General features: G+C 35.3%; 1 protein-coding gene across 1 annotated transcript in view; it reads left to right on the top strand.

Moving 5' to 3' along the window:
- Positions 1 to 6: 6 nt before the first annotated feature.
- Positions 7 to 18,548, top strand: part of LOC122631447 (polypeptide N-acetylgalactosaminyltransferase 2) — a 98,939-nt gene continuing 80,397 nt past the window's right edge. The window contains exon 1 of the mRNA XM_043817138.1: positions 7 to 161. Within this exon, the coding sequence (XP_043673073.1) occupies positions 72 to 161 (90 nt within the window). The 5' untranslated portion in view covers positions 7 to 71. The remainder of the gene's footprint in view (positions 162 to 18,548) is intronic.

Raw genomic sequence — 18,548 nt, 5'->3', positions numbered from 1 at the left:
GAGAGAGAGAGAGAGAGAGAGAGAGAGAGATAAAGATAGAGATAGATAGAGAGACACGACCACCCTTGGACATGCGGCGAAACGTGAAAATAGTGCTCCTTCTGTCATGCGCCTGGATGTTCGTCTTTGTTTACTATTATCATACGTCCAGAGATACCAAGGTAAGAATATAAATATTCTCATTGATAAAAATGTCTAATGATCTACTACATACTAGCGATTATTTCAATGGCAATAACCTTGAAACTTGGCGACCTTTTTTTGTCACGAATTTATTTATACCAACATTTTACAAACATGACATTCTATGTATCTGCATATCTTCCTTTCATTATTCTTCCTTCCTTCCTTTATCATTTTTTCTTTCTTTTTCCTTTCGTCTTCTTTCCTTCTTCGATGCTTTTCTTTCAAACCCTCGAATTTCGAGGGTCTATCGATCATTAAAGAGACGCTACTTTGTTTGCTCTATGCGTGTCATCTCTCCAAAAACGGATGTCACTTTGTGGTTGTTCTTTTATCTTTTTTTAGATATTTTTTGATATTCAGAATTTTACAACGATGTTTATTGAATCTTGCCCTTCTCATAGTTTTGTAGGATACATGAGAACTTGCGGATGTCCGCGACACGTGCTTCTACTTTCTCGATTCGTTTCGATTCTCGATCAATGATCAAGATCATGTCTATCTTATGTTATTCTTTCTTGTGATTCTTTCCCTATCATTATTATTCGATGATCTCTTATGATATAAAAATAAATCCCTTCTTGTAATGACGTGGATCTAGTTAACTCACGATGAAACTTGCTGTTCGAAGACCGTAAAGTGTCATTATCTTGTACGACAGCTTGTTATTTCGGTGCAAAAATATTAATTAGATGCTTGCTTCGAGTTTCATAATTGGTTTGCGCTGTTTTTCAAGCGATGGAAGTCACAAGACTAAACGTCTTTTGTTTTTAATAAATTTCTAAACTCTGCCGATCGTTTTGAATTCACTGTCGAGTTTCTCTCTCTCTCTTTCCCTGGTTTTCTCTTTCCTGTAGTATAGATTATAACAACTTCACGTTTACTAGCAATTGTATTATCCTTGAGCGAATAGTTAGAGTCAAAGCGAAGTAACTTGTCGATTAATTAACCGATCACGGTACTGGCATAATTAGTCGTGAAAAGTCGAGCTTTATAACGAGCGAAATCTTTTGTAACGTTGCTACGGTAAGGCTTATCAGTTTTCTCAAGTATTGGAAATTTCATTCGTAGCGAATGGATTGTATTTCGAAATATTATAAAGAATGTGTTTCGAAATAGTATTTCAATATATACGCTCTATACAATTCTACTAAACTATTGATTTGTTTTATTTAATTAATTTTTTTCTGTTTTTTCTTTCATTTCCGCTCATTAATTTTTAACGCAATCGAAACGGATTATATCATTCCGATCGCATTTAAATCGTTAGAATGAGTCAATTATTGCATTGAATCGAAATCGAAGATTTTCATGTAATCTCTATCTGTACTTTTGCAAATGTCGAGTTGAAAAGTATATAATACCCGTCAATAATTGTAGTTGAAAATAAAAATGAAATAATATATCTTATGATAAACAATAGGGATTAAATGTTCGTATTTTTATCAAAATAAAAGTTGTCATGAACGAACGTAAGTGATAAATGCATATTGTTTATCTTATAATCGAGAAAAAATTCTTTGAGAATGAAATTCGGTCAGACAAACGTCCGGTATAGGAGTTCGATGAAACGAACCAATTCGAGACGAGTTTTCGCGTTGCGTGCGAACGATCGCGTGTTTATCTGAGTCGCTCAAGTGTACTTCTATCTCTTTCTCTATCTATCTGTCTCTCTCTCTCTCTTTCTCTCTCACGCATGCCTTTTCAGGATAATCGATTTTAGTCAAATAAAAAAATATTGAAATTTTCCTTCCACCTATCACGATAGTCTATGCTCTTGTTAAAATAATTTACATAAATTTGATTTTAGATTTGGTTTTTGTAATAAAAGTTATGTAATTTGTTAGAAAAAGAAAGATAAATTTACATGGACGAGAAGTAAAAATGATTGAGAAACACAACAGAGAAAAGATGAAGAAATAAATTTAAGGAAGAGCTATTAATTTATTTTTTATATTTAACTAAGAACTACTAATTCTCTTTTCGTTCCAATCCTTACGTCGTTTCGAATGTATCAGAAATTGTTCTTAATGTTACTCGAAAACACGATTTCTTATAAGAATGTCTAGAAGTATATATATATATATATTTATATATATACATATATATGTATATCTATTTGTAAGTATATAAATACATATACTATACGCAAACGTAAGACCCATACGTATTGAGAACTAGAAGAAGATCCAGTGGAATAGTTCGTACGAGCGCACGTGAATCCGATCTAATCGCACCTTAGAAGCGAGGTGAAAGTTATTCTAGTTCTTCGGGAACTATCGTTCGATGTGCGCTATGGGTTAGAAAACATTTCTTACACGTTTACTCAAGAGAAATAAATATAAGGACGAAGAATAACAAAAAGAAAGAGAAAAAAAAAGAAAGATAGAAAAAGACTATGTTAATATTATTTTTAATATGATTTTTAATATGGATCGTCCGTCATTGTCTCGTCTGACAATCATCGATTCGAATCATCAGTCGTTTTCGACATCACACACTTTAGCACGATTTTGAAGCAATTTCTGGCATCGGGAACAACTTTCTATCGTCGAGAAACGCGTGCAACGCTAGTGCAACGTTTTAAGCGTTGACGCGCTAATGGAGCGAACTAATCGCGTTAACGTGCCGAATACGATTTGGCCATTAAACTCGAAAGCCACAATCGACGTTGCTCTCACTCATTGCTTCTACTTCGATGACGATTACGTCGTTGACGTCGACAATGTTACGCGTTTACAATTAACTGTTACGTCAATTATATACTATTTTATCCTATTTTGATATAATTACAAAAATGTCTTATGCTTCTTTTTAACGTTGTGTCTAGATTAGTAAGTAATTAACTTTATTTACTTTAAATTCAGTGAGTAATTAACGTTTCTTCTGAAAAAAACTTGAATTTTCCTTATTCGTTCGTTCTCCTTTTATTTTTTTGTTTTCTTTAGTTTGAGGACATAGTCAAACGCGAGTAAAAAATTGTCAAACCGATTTCTTTATCCTTACAGTCTCGTAGTTGTTTGCCTCTTTTCGGAAAATAGGGATGAACTGTTCCAAAACCGGTTTCATTCCAATGACCCGATTCGTTTCAAATCTATAGTTGGTAAGATCGCGAAGATCGTTTATAAATAGGTATAACACGTATACTTACGTTTTCGTAAATCTTTTTGATATAGGTAAAAAAAAAAAAAAAAAAGAAAAGAAAAGAATATGAAAGAAAAAAAATAAAATTTTCTCGTACTAAAATGTAGAATAAATTTTTGAGGTAAAAGATGTTTGTTCAAAAATCGTCTCTTTTATGTGCTTTTTCCTTCATTTATGTGTTGGTTATAGATGTATCTGTAAAAACTCTGTGTAAGCTCTATCCACATACGTTCTTCTTGACCCTTGACAAATTCGAGGGACCACGAACGGACGTGAGAGCGATAAAGGAAATAGGAATAAGGAATAAGAAATGACTCTAATTTTTCATTTATTTTTCTTTGGCTTAGCGTTTGACAGCCTTTTAACTGTTTTTTCTTTTATCTTTCGGTCTTTTCTCCTTTTCCATATGTTTCGAATGAAAAGATAAAGAGATAGAGAGAGAATTAACTTGGAATCCTGGTGAGAAACTGTTTGAAATAATAAAAAAAGAAAAAAGGATAAGGGAGATTCTCTCTCTCTCTCTCTCTTTCTCTTTCTCTCTCTTGTAGACCTACGTACAACATGTAACCAGCAGCATGGACCACTTTATCGAGGATATAGAAAGACAAAGGTATTATTCGAGGACCAAGAGAAATCCGGACTAATTAACGCAAAGCGTCGGCACACGGTTTAACCGTAGTTTCCTTTTCATTCCTGTTTTCCTTTTCTCACTTCTCCTTATAAATTTATACTAACCACCTTGATTTGTCCAAGGAGATTTATGAATTATTCGCGATTTTATAATTCTTCCCTCACCACGCAATTCTTTATTCTTTTCTTTCCTTTTTTTTTTGTCTTTCCCTGTATCCCACAACATTTTTCTTCGTATTTTTTAGGAAGAATAATATTTACAAACGAAAAAGGAAAGAACAGAAACGATAAAAAAAGGAAAAAAGTTTATTGCAACTGGACAAACGAAATGCAATTTAAATTGCTACGTTTATTAATATCCGAGTACAACAAGATCGATACGAATCCAGGTTTCCTGTCCAACGAACACTTTGAAATTTTGCTCGGTACTGTAATAGCTTCGCTTTGTTTAACGGTGGAGATGAATGACAGAAGATTAATAGAAGAACGTAGTAGTATCGCGGAATATGTTCGGAGCCGAACCCAACAGTTGGTAAAAGACCAAAAGGAGCCCACAGAAAGCTCATTTACTTAATTTACATGCTGGTAGTTAAACATTACCAATTTTTTTACCAGTATTCGTTTCGAAAGGTCTTTCAAATTATTTACGAACAATACATATTTCTACGGAATTTTACTTTATAGATAAAAACAATTTGATTTTATCTTTGATTCGACATTCAACGCGATAATAACGTTATGATATTTTAACTTAGTTAAAGTTTTTGGTTGATAAAATCAAAGTCTTATCTAATTTAGGATGGATTATAACAAACAAGAGTATTTTAAAGAGTATTTCTTTATTTCAATGGAACGGAACAAGTACGAAGAAACTAAAACTTCGACAGAAGCGAGTCGTAAATGATAGAAACGTTAAAAGTTACTGATAAAAGCGGATAGTAGGATTAGGTGGTATCTTTAATAATTGATGTTACTCTAAAAAAAAGTAGGAGATATTTTCTAGATTTCGAAAGTTTGAAAGCATTATTAACTATGTAACTAGGTTGTGTTTCAAGCTTTCTAAGGATTTTTATTCTTGTTTATAACTAGTGACCGTGTTTACTGTCTATCGTGAGATTGGAAAAAAAAGAAAGAAGATGATATTCTCCGAGCGTATTTAAACATATATGTATATAAACGTGTATACATTTTCTAGGTAACGTATAACAACATTTCGACGTAATTGGTCTGATTACCCGGCCGAGATTTGCTAGTGAGTAAACGTTTTCTCGTTTCCCAGGGATACAGCATGCGCGATTATATCGTACGCACCAGTATGGCGTTAGCGAGGGTGTAATGAGTCGGTCACATTTGTGGTCACGTATCGCGCAAATTTTTCGTCAGTTTTACCATGTGACCAAAAGGAAGAAGTAGTGGTAACCGGTGCTGGATTTAAAGAGTAACAAATCTTTTTTCTCTTTCATTTTTACTAACACTGAGATCGTTAATCTTTTCTCTTTTGACTACTTTTTTTCGATTATAATGTTTCCATATTTTAATATTGTAGCTTTCTATATATTTTAAGGTTATATTTTATCTATTTAAAAACATATATATATATATTATTTAACGTAAAGAGAATACAAAGGCATATTCATTTTTTTGCGGAATAAACAAGAAGCATACCCGTTGGAGGAGAAGAGATTTTCGAGGGAAGACATATTTTCTACCTATATCAAGAGAGATACGTTTGAATTTTTCTTCTTATTCCTGTATTCGATGTTGGTACTCACGTAACACAGTTCTGAGAAGGCGTTTTCTGTAAATGCAAGAAACGGAAAAACGAAAAAAAGAGAAGAAAAGAAAATAGAAAAGAGAATGAAAAAGAAAAAGGATCAGTCGGTTTGAGTCGTCGAAATGAAGTTTTTCATTCGTAGATTTATGCAACATTTGTTTCTCGTATTTAAAGGAAGGAAAGAGGAGGATTATAAGGAGTCACGGGATCGAGGGGATGAACTTTGGTAGGAAAATATTTTTCCTGGTGAAATACCTGCGTGATATCCACACGAAAGTTTCTTGCGTCGAGGGTCTTTTCGTTTTACTGTGTGCTGTTCGTGAAAGAAGAGGAAGAGAGAGTAAGAGGGAGAGAGGAAGAGAGAGTAAGAGAGAGAGAGAGAGAGAGAGAGAGAGAGAGGAGGACGGAGAATTAAGGCGGTGGTAGTAGTTGAAAGCAATGTAAAAACGGGGGATGCGCCCTCGTGCGTACATATATACCTGTATAACACAGTGTATGTTTGTGTATGTGTCTACGTGTAAGCACCTCCGGGAATGCACCGAATACCGCACTGCGCACTATTTATTCCTTTTAATTTTATTCTCTTCGTCTCCAACCGTTCCCACGCTCGTGAATCACAATTAAATAGGATCTTCTTCTTGCGGTCGTATCTACTGAAAAACTTTTTTTCCTCTTTTTATTTTTCTCCTTCTTTTCTTTCACGAATTTCGACGACCGCAAATATCGGTTTTGAAGACAACTACGCATGTAGTTCTCGAAGTTTCACCGAAAAGTTTCTAGTCGAATTTGTTATAGTAGATATTCCTCCACTATATCCAATTTCTTTGAACAACTGTTTTGTGGTAAATCCTTTCTTTTTTTTCTTCTTATGTTTCAGGTAAGATATTAGTAGCTACGGAAGGAAGTGTGGATAATTGACTTCCGACGAGAAGGGTAACGTATGCGCGTTCTACTTGCTCGTTGCAATAACCTCAACAGCTAGAATGCTCTCCGAGGGATCTAGAATAATTGTAGTGGGAGCTCTTCATTTTGATCGCAGATTTCATTTCCCAACTGCGTCGAGAGAAATGAAAAACCTTAAAGTACTCGACGTATTCGCTTGTTATTGGACGTTTATTATTAAGAGAGATCTTCTAAATTTTGTTTATTTATCGTTAAAGACTTTTATTAGCTTGAAATTTTCATTGCAAATGGTTTAGAAAACGTTACTGTTAAGTGATCGCGAAATAGTAGAAAGTGATCATTTACGAGATACGATGAAGAAACTTTTAGTACATATTTCTCTCTCTCTCTCTCTCTCTCTCTCTCTCTCTCTCCTTTTTTTGTGTGTCTTATAATGGCCGAGCGACCGAGTAGAAAAAGAAAGTATATTACATACGTTAAAGGAAGAACCGCAATAATTTCAGTGAAATTAGAGTCTTTCTCGTGCGTTTCACGCAACGATCTTTCTTTCCTGAGAGATTCGTCTTGGACAATGAACCGTGGATGCATAGATCGTGATAAATGACGGTGGCATGGACCGAGTTAATTTTTAACCTTTCTCACAAGCGAAGAGATTTATCGTGCCAGTCTTTGTTAAGCCAACGGACGTATATATCTAGTCGGAGCAAAAAATTAGTAGAATTTTCCATAAATAACTAAAAAAGCAATAAAAATAAATCGCGTTCTTTATTTTCTCGTGGTCGTTAAAGGCACGACATCTCGAATTAACTAATACCTATGTTTGCATTGTTACATAACAATTTTATTCGAGTTTTCGCTGACGTGACTAGAGAAGACGTAAAAGAAAGATAGATCTTTCTTTTTCTTTGCTTAAAATTTCTTTTTTTCTTTTCTTTTTTTGTTTCTTTCTTGTTAAATTTTTACAAACTTTCTCATTCCAGTTGTTTCTTGTTTTCTTTTCTTTCTTTTTTTGTTTTCATTCTTTCTTTTCTTTATTTCGTCGACCTTACTCGCAGACGTACGACATGGACGCGAGAATATGCGAATAGATAGGAATTAAGGTCGTAGTTCCGAAGGAAAAGGTCGCAAAGGCTAATTAAAATTCATCACGACCACACCTGCCCTTTTCAACGATCGCGTTGCGTTGGTGGGACGTAGCTCAGTTAGCTTTGGGTGACGAAAAACTGTGAGGTGTTAAGCTCGAAACTATCGTCACGCCTATATGTCTGTGTGTGTGTGTGTGTGTGTGTGTGTGCGCGTGCGCGCGTATGTGTGGTGTATAAATATACATATATGTATAATATATATATATATATTTAAAATAGCGAGTTAAAAATAGCGAGTAAACTCGATGGAAAGAGTTTTGTTTAATTAAACTTTATGGCAGTCGGTAATTTTGAGATATCAATCTTTGCGAGCGTGAAATTTAAATGCTCTTCGTTTTCAATGAAATTGTAAAAGGAATTTCCTATCCTCGTATTTCTTTCTTAATCGTACCTTTGCTTCCTTCTCCGTCGAAATGGCTTTCGAACGTTTCCGAAGAAGAAGGAAAAGAGAGAAAAAGATAGAGAAAGAAAGAGAGATGGAAAGAAAGGATCGCTTCTAAAAATATGAAAGGAAGATTCCTGGATCGGGAACTAATTACAGACGTTATATTTTCTTTCTTTTACTTTTGCAACGAAACGAAAGAGCCGGCTGGTCCTACTCTCTTGAATACAATTCTAAGATCTACATTCCTTCTTTCTCTTCTTCTTCTTCTTCTTCTCCTTTTTCCTCTACCGAAGTGAATCTTCTTTAATTAGAACGAAATGGCTAATTACGTTTGGTGATATAGCGTGGGATTAATTTTTGGTAGATTTTTATTCTTCTCTTTCTTTCCCCCCCCCCCTCTCTTTCTCTCTTTTTTCTTTTTCTCTCTCTTTTTTTTCGTCTGACCGAACTTGAAAGTAAAGAGAAGACATCGTTCCGATAACTGGCAATGTTCCTTCACGAACAGGAAGAGAAGAACTAGGGAAGAGGAAGAGAGGAAGAAACAACACGATTTTATTTCGTAGCGGTGAGTACCGGAACGGCAACGAACGCCGCTCGCAATCACGTCTGGTATAGTACGTCGTGACGACCATTACCCCTGGCACAATGCTCGAAATAAAGAGAACGAAGAGTGGAAGAAATGTTCGTAGCTTTATCACGAAACATCCTTCTCGTCGAATCGTGGCCAAGTTCTTCTTGAAATTCTACGATGCGTCATTGTAAAGTCGTTTCGACTAGACCATACTAGACTTCTCTATGTTTTCCGTTCATATTCTCGTCCAACACTTTTCGTCTTTTTTCCTTTTTTTTTTCTTCTTTTTGTTTCTTTTCTTTCTTTTTTTCTTTCTTTTCAAAACCTTCGACGATTCACCGTCAGATCGAATTTTTATTTTAACACGTGAAATCCTTCACGAATAGGTTACCTTATTTTTTTTCGATTTATATGTGTGTATTCGTTCAGAGACAAATGGATAAGAATTATTTAACAAAACTTTATTGTTCGCATGCGTTCGAAATGGCTGTACATTATGTGTACACACACGCATATACACATGTGTATATATGTATGTATATATATATATATATATATATATATATATATATATATATATATCTGTACACGAAGAACCTAAGTATTTTTTCTGTTTGAATAAGATGTAACGAGATGACTCCACGATTCCCACGAGCATCCGATCTCTTTCTCTTTTACCTTAGCATTTTACGGCGCTTTATTCCCCGTGAAATTCGTTGGGACGTGCCCGGAAGAACCGTGTACTCTTTTCTGTTTCACGCGACGGCGATTTACCTTCTTACTGCTTGGTATAATATACATGAGAAAGACTTTGTTGGTTGGCGAAACACACGTTGGCATAGGCGATTAAATTCGTGCCAACTCTGTTGTTCCTTTCATTAACTTTGTACTATAGAAATTTCATTCTTTTCAAATATCTCTACTTCCAACAAAAATTACCTCGATTGTCTCTAGAGTTTTTATTTTTTATCTTTCCAATTTGTTCAAATGAAATATCGAACGAAATATTTTACATTTCTATGTAAAATTTTTCTATGTAGAACAAAAAAGAAGAAAACTGTTATAAATCGAATACTATTCACCATTTCGATTTATCGAACTATAACGGCTTTGCATTTCGATAGATATGGCTAAGCACGTTCGATCGGTATGCTTTGGCGGTCACGATTGCGTAAGGTGAGCGTGAAACGAGCTTAAGGCTCAAACGACGGATCACTTTCGTTGTCGGTTCCGGTTCAGGGTCGGCTACGACCCACTTCACGGTCACTAGGTTACCTCGAGACTGAGCTCGTAGCTATATCTCTCTTTTTCTTTTCGTGAACATCGAAGATCGAAGTGGATCAATAAGAAAAATAAATAGAAAAAGAAAAAGAAAGAAAGAAAGAAGGAAAGAAAGAAAAGAAAAACGAAAAACAAACGGAAGGGGATGATCGAATTATTCAATTGAATTTATTCTAATAACCCATTCGAACGATTCTACATTTTATTAATCATATGATCATAATGAAAAAAATTCGTTTTTCTAGAAAATTACGATACTTTATTTCAAAGGAAAAATTGTAATATACTCTGATCTCTCGAAAGTTTTCGATGAAAAACTCCTCGAAATTCTTTGCAGTAGAAAAATAATAAAAAAAAAAGAAGAGAAAAAATCTTGGAAGCCCTCGGAATTCTATTATTGTTACGTACGCTTCGAAGGGTTCCGTTCGTGGAATACGTTTTCGTGCGTCGAATGCATAGTGATCGGCTTATTTCGAGTATGGGCCACCCACTTCACCACCTGTCGTCCATTACCTCCCTTTCTCCTTTCGAAAGCGATTCGAAACCGAAGTCGACGTGGAAGTGTCGGAAACTCGTCGCTTCTTCCAAGGGTCTTCTCTCTCTCTCTCTCTCTCTCTTTTTCTCTTTTTGTCTTTCTTTCTCTCTCTCATTCGGAACGTACCATATGGTGCCATAAGACACGAGATTCCTCAAGAGGAATCCTCGATATTCTAACATTTTCTATAACAATGCTTCGAAAACTCATTCAGCATAAAGACATTTCGATGTATTCTCGACGTATCATAAAAGTTAAAAAAGAGGAAAGCAATATATTACTGCAAATTTCTTTTTCAGAATATTCACTTACATTATTTCCCCATTTTGTTTCTTCACTAGATCCGAATGATAAATGAGGATTTTGTTTGAAAATAATTCCATAGGGAGATATGATGTGTGGATTCGTTAATTTTAAACGGCAAAGACACGATCGAGCAAGTTTTCGCGTTTAAATGTCTATTTATCGATATTTCACAATTTTCGAAAGTTCTTTATACTTGCAACATGTTCAAAAACCGTAATCAGATTCGTATGTTAGTTTGTTTCTTTAAACAGAGTATTTGATGTGTACGTATAATTTAGTTTGTAGATATACTCACCAAATATGTTTTTATCGTATAGATGTTTATCGAAATCTCTCGTTGGCTAAAGTAAATATATGGATGATTGCAATCTATTAGAAATGTTTTTTTTTCAATTCATTATTCATCCTTCTCGTAACGAATGATAAAGAGAAGCGATATTAAAGATTTGCAATGAACTCGTTTTTTATTTACACAAGAATTTTTTATTGATATGAACTTTGAAAAGTTGATGAAAAGATCGTCACGCAAGAGTAAAGATTAACAAGTACGTCGTGTTATATCTTAGATCAGTGACATTGACATTATACAATATGAAATTACAATCAATATCGTATGAATTTACGTTGGAACAGGTTTGTTCGATGTTGAATGCGTAATATGATAAGCCGATTAGAATTTAACTTGGGAGCGATAGCTTTGAATTGCGAATAATTTCCGATTGAATCCATTAACGAATGTTTAATGTTCCTATTTGATTTATTGAATCTTTTATAATCATTCGTTCAACCACATTTGGAATATCTTCATCAAATATTTCTATCCTTTTGTTTCAGATTTGTTCTGTTTTTGTTTTTAAGTTTCAAATACATGGAAACTCTTTTTGCATGATATTGATAAATTTTATGGTAATTAAAAGTTATTTTATAATATTTTATTTTTTTTATCTATTTATAGGACTATATATATATATATAACTCTTTATATTATATATATATGTGTATATATATATATATATTGTTTTGTGGTCATGTTAATGGTCTTTTACGGAAGCTTTGCTCGTTAAGTCACGCATGAACAATATTATAGCAATTAGGGTAATCACGGATGAGCGGAGAAAGCTGTGATTTGCATAGGAGAGTTTGTGAATGGTGGTTAGCCACCAATCACCGTGCAATACGCGGCTTTCGTTTCGGTGCTCTATTACGGTGGCACTATCGTGAATGGGGTCTTTAAAGTTCATAATGGACGGTAGCTAACGTGCAAACGACGTGCGTGTACATTCAGTTTACGACCGGTTGATCCACCTCGTCGTAAATTCGTTGGATGTTCGCAACACGGATCACGACTGACCGATTTCGGTGTATTTTTGTTGAGTTCCGTTGTAAAACATTTACACCTTGTTCCATGTAGAAGAGGAGAACAACAAAAAAAGAAATATAATCATCGAAGAACATGCCCGATCGAAAGCAATTTATTTTGACTCCCTTCTCTCGTCCTACCGATCTTTTTATTACGCAATGAAAAGCGACGTGTGAGAAACTAGCCGAGCTCCGATGGAAAATTCGATGATAACGTTCCGAAGGACTGGACGATCGAGTGGAAGTCGATAAAAGGGGGAAAGAAATACTGGTAGATCGGAATAGAGAGGGAAGAGGAGAGAGAGATGGAGAAAAAAATGATCGAAGAGAAGAAATCGTTGGAGTATATCAGCCCTTGTCGGAAATAGTCGTGGATTCGAGAATCAGTATCCATCGAGAAAGCCGTAGGGCTCGACCGTCGAGTCTCCGTAGGGCTCGAATCTTGGTCCGTAGAACGGCTTATTGAATACGTCTACGATATTGGATTTTTGCCGACATTACGAGCCACCACCACTACCGCTATCATCACCACCACCGCAACTACCATCACTACGACCACTACCAATACTATCATCGCTACTGGTTGATACCCGACCGCGAAACGACAGGGGAAATTTAAAACTCGTCATGCCTTGGCCAACGTGCCCCACTCTTCAACTCTCTTTTTGCCAGACGGTACTCGAAACCGAAGGAGATACCTTCTGCTCGCGAACATCTCCGATCAATAACACCTACACCCAGACGTCTCTCATTGTCGCACGCTCTTAAGGCTCTTGTGCTCGTTTATATAGAACGATGGAAAGATGATTTAGCTCATATTGTTACTATTGTTAGTTTTTTTTTTTTCACTCATACTTTGAATATTTTTAGGAACATTTAATTTTTCAGACATTGAAGTCTCTTGACTTTTTCTTGATTTTTGTTCTTTTTTATTTTATTTTATTTTATTATTCTTTTTTTTTTTTTATATGGCAAGTGATATGCGTAAATTAACTTTTTCATTCGTAACGTCTTAAGATTTTTTGAATATCATCGGAAGTCACCGATCGACAGCTTTCAAAAAGCAAACATGTATGGCCCCTTGTGACAGGCTGCTTTCTGCATCTCCCCCGCCACGGACAAATTATATTTTAATGCTCTGACGTATCCAGGCTGGCATGATTGATAACCAACATATTCTCGTGTACACAGTGCGGCTGAACACGGGACTCGTTGGTTAGTGGTAAATGATTATACGCGTGTGTTGACGTACCAAATGTATGTATGTAAAGGATAGAAGGAGAATAGGGATCGAACGTTGTCAGGTGGGTTGCCACTGACGAGACGTTGAATGCATAATCGAGTGATAGCGTCGTCGGTCGTCGTCGGTCGTCGTTGGCTCCTCGATGACTTCTCAAATCTCATGGGAGACCGAGCGAAATGGATTTTCACTTCGAAACGAGACTTAGATCACTGCTTTCATCCGAGAGAATATAGAGGCGGGGTAACCATATTTTCCTCTGCATGGTTTTTCTCTATGGTATTTGAAAAAAAAATTATTTTTTCTTCTCTTTTTCAAAGAAAGAAAGAGAGAGAGAGAGAAAGAGAGAGAGAGAGAGAGAGAGAGAGAGAGAGAGAGAGAGAGAGTGAGAGAGAGAGGGAGAGGGAGAAGAGAAATTAAACGAAAAATACAAAATTATGAAACTCGACGAACGAATGAGAAAAATATCGAACTCACTAAACTCGTTTCACGCATTTGAGGCTAACGACTGCGACAGTTGAATTTCACTTCCTATCAATAAAAGTTTGCGGTCAGAAAACGTCGTGTCGGCGAAGTTAACACGAGTTCGCGGCTGCGTTTGACCGGTTAAGTTCAAGTGGCGATTTTTCATAAGGATCTCATTTTGTCTGCTTGAGAAAAGCGTGGAGCTGTTCGAACACAACGGTGCGATATTGTTTCTAGATCACGTTCTCGTTCAAACGAAACGAGCTGACGATTGATCATGTCAAGACATTGACGTTACTAGCCTCGTCTTTACGTGACCTATCATCTTTCTTCAATCTTCTTGATATTCTCCTATTTCTTTCAGCTGTTCGACGCGAATTCTATCACAAATAAGATTACTTTCTCTTCGATAGAAATTTTTTCTTCTTTCTCTGTTTTGTTCCTTTTGTTCCCTTTTTCTTTATTATTTGATAATACGATATTCGTTTTGAATATCTACAAGAAAAATACGAAATCAAAGTTTGTTGAGTCATTAGGTAGGTAACGCTGATAAAGCGTTATATAAGGAGCATTTGGTATCGCGTAACTATTCGCTTTCATGAACGAAATTACGCAAGCTCCTATTCTCCTTGCTCATTCATAAATGTACCAAGTTCGTTTTGTGGGGACAATGAGCATTGCTGACCACTCGAGAAAGGAATGAATGAGAACAAAAGGTGCTCGGTTTCGGAACAAGACCCGAAATTATTTAATTACTGTAATGAAAAATATCTGAGAAAAATAATGGAGCTTGTTGAGCAGTAGTAATAACTAACTAAACACGTTGAAAGATCATATCGTTCAGTCCTTTAAACTTTTCTTTTTTTTTGAAAAACTTTCTTCGTTTTCTTTTATTAAAATATCTTGGATTATATTCGGATCTATCTCGCAGAAAGATAAAAGCAACGTCTTGTGAAAATCTAAGGGACAACGAGCGAAAATCGATTCACTTTCTTCGAAAAAGGCAAATCAATCGTTTTCTTTTATATTCAAATTTTATTCATGGCTCTATATCCAGGTTTAAGAAGTCTATCGAGTATTCATAACCTTCTTGATGGTCGGTGCAGACAAATAATCTTCTAAAGATATTCCAATCCTCTACGAGTAATCTAGATTTTTTTTTTTTCTGAAAATATTTCCACGTTTCGAAGTACGCTACATTATTTACAATAGGAGAAAGTTTTAACGATCTTATGGATCGTGAATTATTTTAATTAGCGACACTTTTTATAGATCTAAAATAGCTTCGATGAAAATTTTCAAATTAAGTTATTCCCCGGTTATTTTTACCTTCGTCCGAGAAAGGCGAGCAAAATTCGAAGAAATCAAATTTGTGAATGAATGAAACTTTTGAAATATTCGACGATAAGCAAAAATCATTTACAACGACTCAATATTTTGCTTACTTCTCGTAAATGTAATATTCGATGAACGTTTGAGAATATTTTCACGGAAGTTCTGCATCGAATAATATAAAAAATCTAGAAAGAATATTCGATCAAATCAATTACAAATAAGTATTTTACTTGAAACTCTATTAAATCTCTTATTTTGATATCGAGCCGGTCACGACATCGATACGGAAAACGTTCGAAGCCGGAGAAGTTAATAATCCGAAAATTCGATCGTGAGTTCCGAGTTGTTCGTTGTCGGTCGTTGATCCGTCACCGTTCTCGTAAGACTTCCGAAATGCAAGAAAGTTTCTTTCTTATCGTGGCTTCCCAACTTTATCGCGATTTCCAAAACTACGTAAAACTTTTTCTCCCGGGATAGATCTCGAAGCGATCGATCAACAAGAGAAACTGGATTACCAGTGAGATAAAAAAAAAACAAAACAAAAAAAAAGGAAGAGAAAAAGAAAAAGAAAAAAAAAAAAGAAAAAAGGCGGAGAGGAAAAAACCAGAAATAGAGAAACTTTATAGATCCGAAGTACGACGATTTTATTCTCGTGCAGGATAGATAGGGAAAAAGTAAATGGAACAGATTTCCACTTGTCAGTTTACACGAACTTAGTCGAGTGCAGTGAGAGAAAAATAGTTCTTTCTTTTTTTGTACCTCTATTTTTTTTCCTTTCTTCTCAAAAGGAAGGAAATTTTGTCAGATTTAATTATCATTTCTCGTTACTCGATCGTTACTCTCGATGGTAGGTATATCTCTGTTCGTAGATAAGATAGGATGTATGTAGAGGTATGTAGACATAGAGAGTAGGAAGAGAGAAGAGAGAGAGAGAGAGAGAGAGAGAGAGAGAAAGAGAGAAAGAGAGAGACCACACGTACGAACATCCCTATAACGCGCAGTGTGCATCGAGGCACGCGATGTACGCCAGCAGCAGTGCTCGAGATAGGGATGCATTTGCATGGCTACGTTGCAGCATCATCGCCAGTCATCCTTCCGTGCTCCTAGATATCAAAGAGAAGTCTACACACCTTGTTGAACGTAGGTAGGTAATACTCGGAGCTAGGTACTTCGCATCGCGCATCAACCTGCATATTCCCCTTCCTCAGTATCGTATAGTTGAGCATAACTTCGAAGCATGAAAGATAAAGGAAGTCTATGGATATCGCGATACTTCATACACGATATCTCGAACCTGTTAAGAAACGAGAGCAAATTTTCAAACAGCAAATTTTATAGACTTTCCCTTGAGCTTTCTTTTTAATTAATACGTAATCCAGGAGAAAAAAATTATGCTGATAATTTAAATAGTTTTAATTATACGCGTTGTAGATATTTATAAAATGTGACGGTATTATATACAGTTCCATTTATTTGATCAGTCTTTTTATTAATGTGTGATAAATATTCGTAAGATAAATGATTAATATATATAAATATTTCGATCGATATAAATATTTGTTCGAGTTGAATCTGCTTTGCTTCATTTATATTACATACTGATATTTTATTATAAATATTAAACATTCTATTTATTTGGACAGTATTTTTATTAATTAATGATAAATATTTCCTAAGATAAATGATTAGTATATATGAAAATTTTGATCGGTATAAATATTTGTTAGAGTTGCGTCTGGGTCGCATCACTTATATCACGTATTAATATTTTATCATAAATCCTAATCATTTATTTAAAATATTGATCAAATGTTAAATAATACTGACTGAATAAATAGCAGGTGTAATTATGAAACTATATATCTATACTACTATTAAACGGATGGTAAATCGGCGTTGCAAAGTTTAGCGAAACATCGAGGATACACTAAACGTCGCAGACAATAATTATTCCTCCTACAGAGGAACGAAGTCGATAAGTAAGCGACCTCGAATTCCTATAATGTTGCAAAGTATTTCTCTCTCTTTCTCTCTCGAATTGAATCGAAAGCTATCGTTTGTAATAATATATTCGCATTTTCATTTTTTATCAATTCTTTGAGACTTAGAGAAAACGTTCGAGATACGACTCGGTCTTATTCATGGCGCCAAATAAAGACGCCATAATGGTCTGGTCGGTGCCTTTTAGCCGAATTACGCGCTATTACGGACTCTCTTTAAAGTTCGACGACTGAAGCTGCGATAAAAATCTTTATTTCACGCGGTTCGCATACAGCCACCATTTAAACCGTTCGGCTCACGGTCGAGGGCTCTCTATTTCTTTTCTTTTCCTTTCTTTTCTTTTTTCTCTTTCTTTCTCTTACTCTTTCTCTTTCTCTTTTTCTTTCTCTCATCGCTTGACGCGTTTTTCTCATAATATCATAACGAGCTTCTAGACGAGGCCAGCTCGGTGGACCGTCGACGCTTCGGATCGTTGCCCGAGAAGTCTGCAAAGTTTTCTTCGGGCGTTGCTTCCCTCTTTTAAAGAACCTTAACGAGGTCTCTCATCTTCTTTCTTCTCTTCTCTCTTTCTTTTTTCTTTTCTTTCCATATTTAACTATAGGGGCTGATCGTGAAAAATAAAAAAAAAGAAATGTCATTTTAGCATAGTTCGAACGAAGTATTTTATTATTTTTATAAATGTAAGAAATAGGGGGTAGAGAGAAAGAGAGAGAGAGAGAGAGAGAGAGAGAGAGAGAGAGAGAGAGAGAGAGAGAGAGTTAAAATTTAATACTCGTGAAACTTTTCATTTTCGTCGAAACGAAACGAAGTTACGAATTAGTATCATAAAATTTATAACTATTTCTTATGCGAGAGTCTAGTATCATTGACATTTTTTTTATCGAATATATTTTCTCGAATATACGCGTTTTTACAGAGATTTATATGATAGAAAAACAAGGAAGAAGAATACGAAAAGTGATACAATTTAATAACGATGCACGAAGCGTAAGTGATCGTAAATCAGTGAGCAGTCAAGAAGTTGTAAGGGAAGGGTAATGTTATGCGTGGAAAATCAACGAAAATAAAGTCGAATATACGACTAGAAAGAAAGATTGACAAATTGAAAAGTCAAGTGAAGGAACGTAGAACAAACAAAACGAGGACACTCGAAGAGAAATAGAAAAATTGAGGAAACTCGCGGGATGAAAAGAATTTTTCTTGTATTTGGTAGAGAAAATTTTTCTTTTTTCGTCGTCGTCGTCGTCGTCGTCGTCGTTGCTGATAGGATCGATCGGTATTTTTAAAATCT

This window comes from Vespula pensylvanica, chromosome 9 (genome assembly GCF_014466175.1).
Source record: "Vespula pensylvanica isolate Volc-1 chromosome 9, ASM1446617v1, whole genome shotgun sequence".
Classification (NCBI taxonomy): domain Eukaryota; kingdom Metazoa; phylum Arthropoda; class Insecta; order Hymenoptera; family Vespidae; genus Vespula; species Vespula pensylvanica.
This window is presented reverse-complemented; position numbering and strand designations above follow the sequence as displayed.